Genomic DNA, 7,175 nt, shown 5'->3' with positions numbered 1-7,175 from the left:
ATTCAAATGAAACTGCATATTGATTAGCACAACGCGTGCTCTGTTTTTTTCTTCTTCTTTTTTTCGTTTCGAATAGTCTAATAGATATTACCTTGTGTTTTTAAAGTTGGAAAGCTATGTCTTTAGATCGAAAATTTCAACTCGTGGCTTTTTTCCCCTTTTTCAAACAAAAGTTTAATAGCTGTTTCGCCATTGTATTCCTTTTTGACAGAAATTAATATTACATTTGACAAGTTACATTTTAAATGTCATTTAATGCTAAGGCAGTGAATGTTTTATATTGCTGATCATGGTGATAACATTAAAAACACACAACTCAACTGCTATCGCATTTTACTCGTATCCCAGTACAGTATAGAGTCCAAAATATGCGTATTCATGTATATATTGTTATTCGTAGACGTTAAACTTGACTGTTCTTCAAGTATACGCTATATTATTCTGTTCATTACCCATTGTATTTTCTCCAACCAAGTAATCGAGCTTTAATAATTCTTCGTAAAATAATAATAATAATAATAATAATAATAATAATAGGCCTTTTTATAATAATGTAAATGATTGTTATTATCATGTCAAAATGTTTATTTTCATCTTTTCAGATTCTGAAAATGACCGACAGATTAATGCCGAGGCCTTCCAGCTCGAACAATGGCCGCCATGTTTTTTTCCAGAACGAGGTGCACTTCACGGGGTTCGTGACGGTCCTTCTAGAAATCAGCCTCTTGCTGGAGAACATGCTGCCGCTGGTTGTCGTCGTCTGGTGGAAGCGGCCGGGCGAGCGATCCATCTGCGACAAGCTCATCGCGGCCCTGTCCCTCACCTACATCACGTCAGCCATCATTCCAACTCCATTTGGACTCGTCTCGTACTTCCACGGCAGCTGGTATGGCGGGAAGGAGACGTGCGAGTGTTTCCAGGTGACGACCACATTCTGCAGTCTCTCCGCCATGGCGCTCGTGACCTACATGTGCATGGATCGCCATCTGTCGGCGTGCCCGTGCGCAGGATTCAAGCTCCGCACGGAATGCAGAGACAGCTTCGGAGTGATCCTGTTTTTCCTTTTCGTGTGTACCCTCACCATCTCCACGATGCCTGTAATCGGACTGGGCCCGCAGATAATGGCGGGAAATGATACGTGCGACGCCTGGATCATACTAATCCCAGAGCCGGGCAAGAGAGAGATCTATTTTATATCGTTTTTATCGTTCGGGTTTTTGAACATTTTCCTATCGACCGTGTCCAGTTTATACCTAATCGTGTTGCTACACAGACCTCAAAGAACTGTCGAGATTTGTGAGAGTGGTGCTAATAACGAGGACAGTGAGTCGGAGGTGCTTCACAGCAGCTCGTCGGCGAGCAGCACGTGGGTGATTCTTGCCTTGGTGTTCCTCAATCAGGTCACGTGGATACCAACTTTAGTAAGTATCTGTCAACGCATTTTAATTACGGTCATATGAGCACTGGCTAAAACGAGAAATAGCCTATGGGCCCACCGACGGGGATTGATCCTAGACCCACCACGCACCATGCGAGCGCTTTACAACTATAAGTTACGCCACACTCTTCCCGCACTCTATGACGATTTGTCTCAGTCTGCGACGATTTAACTGAGTGAATGACAATCTACCATAGTCTGTGACGATCTGCTTCAGTGAGTGACGATCTACAACAGTTTGTGACGATCTACCACAGACTGTGACGATCTACCTCAGTGAGTGATAATCGTTCGCAGTCTGTGACGATCTGCCTCAGTGAGTGACGATCTATCGCAGTCTGTGACGATTTGTCTAAGTGAGTGATGATCTACCGCAGTCTGTGACGATCTGCCTCAGTAATTGACGATCTTCTGCCATCTGTGACGATCTGCATCAGTCTGTGACGATCTGCCTCGGTAAGTAATGATCTACCGCAGTCTGTGACGATCTGCCTCAGTGAGTGATGATCTACCGCAGTCTGTGACGATCTGCCTCGGTAATTGACGATCTTCTGCAGTCTGTGACGATCTGCCGCAGTCTGTGACGATCTGCCGCAGTTTGTGACGATTTGCCTCAGTGAGCAATGATCTACCACAGTCTGTGACGATCTGCCTCAGTAACTGACGATCTTCTGCAGTCTGTGACGATCTGCCTCAGTGAGTAATGATCTACCGCAGTCTGTGACGATCTGCACCAGTGAGTGACGATCTACCGCAGTCTGTGACGATCTGCCTCAGTGAGTGATGATCTACCGCAGTCTGTGACGATCTGCCTCAGTGAGTGACGATCTACCGCAGGCTGTGACGATCTGCCTCAGTGAGTGATGATCTACCGCAGGCTGTGACGATCTTTCTGTGACGATCTGCATCAGTGAGTGACGATCTACCGCAGTCTGTGACGATCTGCCTCAGTGAATGATGATCTATCGCAGTCTGTGACGATCTGCATCAGTGAGTGACGATCTACCGCAGGCTGTGACGATCTGCCTCAGTGAGTGATGATCTACCGCAGTCTGTGACGATCTACCGCAGTCTGTGACGATCTGCCTCAGTGAGTGACGATCTACCGCAGTCTGTGACATCTGCCTCAGTGAGTGATCATCTACCGCAGTATGTGACGATCTGCCTCAGTGAGTGGCGATCTACCGCAGTCTGTGACGATCTGCATCAGTAATTGACGATCTGCTTTAGTCTGTGACGATCTGTCTCAGTGAGTAATGATCTACCGCAGTCTGTGACGATCTGCTGTAGTCTGACTGTTTGCGAAGTAGTTCTGAGAGATATTATATCCAATGTAATGGTCATACACCTCCCTCAATGGACTGTTAAAATTATCTCATGGTGGGTACCGGGCTACGCACTCAGTATCTATCAGCCTAAGTTCGACTAATTAACTACTATATTATCAAAAAGAAAGGAATGTTTATTTAAATTACGGCTATATAGCCCCTGAAACCCGATGTCACTATATACAGGGTGAGCCATGTCCAAATTACCCAACTGCTATTTTTTTTTGTTTATCCAAAGTGGCTATAACGTTTAGTACTTGGCTAATAAAATGTGCTACTTTTTTATTATTTTCAAAGAAATCTTCTACATATCTGAAAAACGTACTAAAATTAAGTTATTTCCTATGTGAGCCCTGCATATAGACTACCGACTATAGTCGACACGAACATACACATGGCCGATACTTTGTTCTCTGTCCGTCAGTTTGTTGCTGCACAGAACCCACTCTGGGATCGATCCCCGCCGGTGGTCCCATTGAGCTATTTCTCGTTCCAGCCAGTGCTCCACAACTGGTGTTTCAAATGCCGTGATGTGTGCTATCCTGTCTGTGGGATGGTGCTTATAAAAGATCCCTTGCTGTTAATCGGAAAGAGTAGCCCATGAAGTGGCGACAGCGGGTTTCCTCTCTCAATATCTGTGTGGTCCTTAAAGGAGAGGACAATTAAGGCATTTGGCCTGGTATGCATATTCAACGATATATAATGCACATCATTGCTTAATATCAACATGTATAATCGTATAGTTAATTAATAAAACGGTTAAATATGACGGCTATTGTATATAACGAGCGTAGCCATTTTGTACCATCTCATTGAAGGTTGCACTATACCAATTAATTTCCGGCTGGGTCGAAGTTCGAGGTGCACCGAACTTTTGATAGAGAAGTTAACACCACAAGTCCTGTGATTGGTTATAAATGTGAGTGTGTTGGTTGTAAAAACAAAAACAATTCATCTGGGCTAAAAATGTATGCAATTTTATTTGATGTAGTACCACCGTGTCAAGTAGCCTTGTGCTTGGAACATGTATGGGGTACCTGTAAAAAAAAAGTACTCACATTTTGTGCGAAACTAGGGGTGTTGCAGAAACATCTGGTTATACCGAAAATGAGCCATGAAAGGTACCATTTTCTGCAGTTAATACTTTGAGGTAGGGGTTGTAGTACTGATATTTATGGGTCACTGTTTGGTTGATATATTGCATATAGTGTTTTTAAACACAAACGTTAACATGGTCGCCTATGGGATTTGAATTGGTATAGTCCAACCTATAGCACATATTCAGTGCATAATAAAAAAAAAATGATTTTTGTGATTTAATTAAATTAAACTACACTATTTGATTAATTAGCCGTCACTCGGCCATGCAAGTTCACAATGACCTTGACCTTGACAATAATTACTGTGCATAGCTCTGAATGGAGTTTGAACAAAAATTAGCACTGAGGAAAAGTTGGTTTTGGCCTATAATTCATACTATAAAGATTTGAATGTTTTTATTTACATGGTGTTTGACTTGCCATATACAACTGCTCTTAAATATGTTAATATATCTAGGCAGTCTGAACTTAGATTTTAATAGCAATTTATTTTTATATTAAAAATAACATGTGCCAATATTGGGATAATGTCTTTAACTTCTATAAACATAGTTAATGTTTCATGTATGTACTTCTGATAGCTTAACTTTTTAAAGACCTTGATTTTTATTGTCCTTTTGGCATATTTATAGGGTGCTAAGTCATATTTTAAACAAATTTGTAGTTTTAGGGGAAATTTTGTTTTACTTTGAAGAAATTGTTTACCAAAGCCATAATTAAAATTTTGGTCACTATTGTGCCTTCTGTTCTCATTTATACATAACAATAAGCTTGTTAAACATATCTTTAGGTCTCCAGATCAAATCTTTTTTTTAAATAATCACTTAGTTTGCTCCCATGAAGTGTATTTTAAGTGTATACTAGATTTAGAACCAATTTTTCCAGATTTGATTATCTACCTTGGTGTAATTTGATGATTTATTTTATTGTTAATGCTGTATTATCCAGTGTTAATAGCTAAATGATATGCTGGATTACAGATTGTAGGAATACATCCAATATACATATTGTATTGATCTGGATTAGAAAATAATGCAATAAAATAGATGTTTGGGTAATTATGTCACTTAAAAACAGGAGTTTTTTTAGTAATGAATCAAAAATAAATATGCGAAAGCTGCATGATAATTCCAGATATCACAAATATTTAAAACCTCCAACTACAGTAGGGTATACATAAAATATAGTCAGGAATATTGGTGGCTGCCAATGGTTTTGATGGTCCAGTTTGAAAATCTGCATAGCTGATGGATTTGAAATTCCCGCACATGGTAACTTGAAGATGCCCACACTCAGCATACAGGATTTTCTTCCAACAGTGATGTGCAGGACATTAAGTCATTACTTCATACAGATGCAGTCATGTTGGTTTTTCCTTCCTCAGACATTGTATTTTTTTAATACTGATATTTCTTTGATGTGCCTATTGAGGTCTTCATAATCTAGGGGTCAGTCAAGTACATGTGTTTCAATGGAATACATTTAAGGAGCTGAGGTACTCTGAATAGCCATGCTGTCTCTACATGTATAGCTGAGCACACACACACATCTGACAGTAAATATCTTCAGGAGTATTATTTTTAAAAAAAATATTTTCTCAAATATGACATATTGCATTTGTACAAATCTGTACAAAATACATGTGCTTTGTGAGGTGTACATTACATTAGGTTGCACTGTAGAAACAACAGTTTCAGTGTGGTTGTCAGTTTATGTCAGAAGACACCAGATCCTGCTTGTCAGAAAAACACATGATTCGCCACCTTTTGAAACATGTATGTTATCAGTATAGGTTGCACTATACCAATTAATTTCCGGCTGGGTCGAAGTTCGAGGTGCACCGAACTTTTGATAGAGAAGTTAACACCACAAGTCCTGTGATTGGTTATAAATGTGAGTGTGTTGGTTGTAAAAAAAATTAATTTCATCTGGGCTAAAAATGTATGCAATTTTATTTGATGTAGTACCACCGTGTCAAGTAGCCTTGTGCTTGGAACATTTATGGGGTACCTGTAAAAAAAAGTACTCAAATTTTGTGCGAAACTAGGGGTGTTGCAGAAACATCTGGTTATACCGAAAATGAGCCATGAAAGGTACCATTTTCTGCAGTTAATACTTTGAGGTAGGGGTTGTAGTACTGATATTTATGGGTCACAGTTTGGTTGATATATTGCATATAGTGTTTTTAAACACAAACGTTAACATGGTCGCCTATGGGATTTGAATTGGTATAGTCCAACCTGAATACGCCCTCTGGCGAGCTGGTGGTTACGTGATACTTAACGCGTAACGTCAGGAATGAGCCTTAGAACTAGAGAAACACAATCTACCTGTTTTTTGCGGGATGATAAATAGTCATACATTGCAATGTTCTGTAATAATACACATCCCAGTAAGCCAACAATAAGTATATCCAGCACTATATATATTATTTTTCAATACAACATAAAATACCATTGTCAAAGTGGCTACACAACAAGTCGAAACAATTAATGCTTTGCCCATGCATTAACCTACGTACTGAACAGAACAGAACTTTATTACACTCAGGCCGTTCCACAACGTCGTTAGAGGAACATACATAATAAATAGTATAAACATGACAAGATGGTTTACAGGAGGATGAAATAATAACATATGATAATACATAATACATAATACTTGTATATGATATTAATTGATAATAACTGTAACATTAGTAGTATTAGTATTAGTATTATTAGTAGTAGTAGTAGTAATAATAATAATGGTGGTAGCAGTAATGGTAGTCGTAGTAGTATAATAATAGTAGCAGTAGTAGTAATAGTAATGGTAGTACATGGTACAGTAATAATAGTAATAATAATAATAATAATAATTGTAATATAGCTAGGAAACAGTTTTGATTGTGACATGAGTTATTCAGTTACAAGGACGTTTAAAAACCTGGCAAATTACATTTATAAATTTCGCCAACTTCTTTAATACACTTATTTTCTTACTGCTCATTAGTTCTTTGTATTTGTAGGTGCTTGGTCTAGTATAATAATAGGGATGTAAAAATTTTACTCAGGAATTATGAAAAAATATACATACAAATAAATAATGGAATTCATCACCAATGTCACTTTCATCACATAGAGTACACAATCTGTCTTCAAATAATATGTTATTCCACCTTCCAGTTTCGACAGGTAAATAGTGATTTGACGTTCTAAATTTTATAATTAATCTCCACAACCTTTCGGGAATTATATTTAAATAGTTTTCAAAAATGAGTTCTTCTTTAAAAAGTTGATAGGTTTTGCCTCTTGATGACATAGATACGCT

General features: G+C 38.7%; 1 protein-coding gene across 1 annotated transcript in view; it reads left to right on the top strand.

Annotated features, from left to right (window-relative positions):
* Positions 1 to 611: 611 nt before the first annotated feature.
* Positions 612 to 7,175, top strand: part of LOC121381685 (visual pigment-like receptor peropsin) — a 31,644-nt gene continuing 25,080 nt past the window's right edge. The window contains exon 1 of the mRNA XM_041511028.1: positions 612 to 1,421. Within this exon, the coding sequence (XP_041366962.1) occupies positions 612 to 1,421 (810 nt within the window). The remainder of the gene's footprint in view (positions 1,422 to 7,175) is intronic.

Source organism: Gigantopelta aegis, chromosome 9, assembly GCF_016097555.1.
Source record: "Gigantopelta aegis isolate Gae_Host chromosome 9, Gae_host_genome, whole genome shotgun sequence".
Taxonomy (NCBI): domain Eukaryota; kingdom Metazoa; phylum Mollusca; class Gastropoda; order Neomphalida; family Peltospiridae; genus Gigantopelta; species Gigantopelta aegis.
The sequence above is the reverse complement of the archived record's forward strand: the minus strand, read 5'-3'. Positions and strand labels throughout refer to the sequence as shown.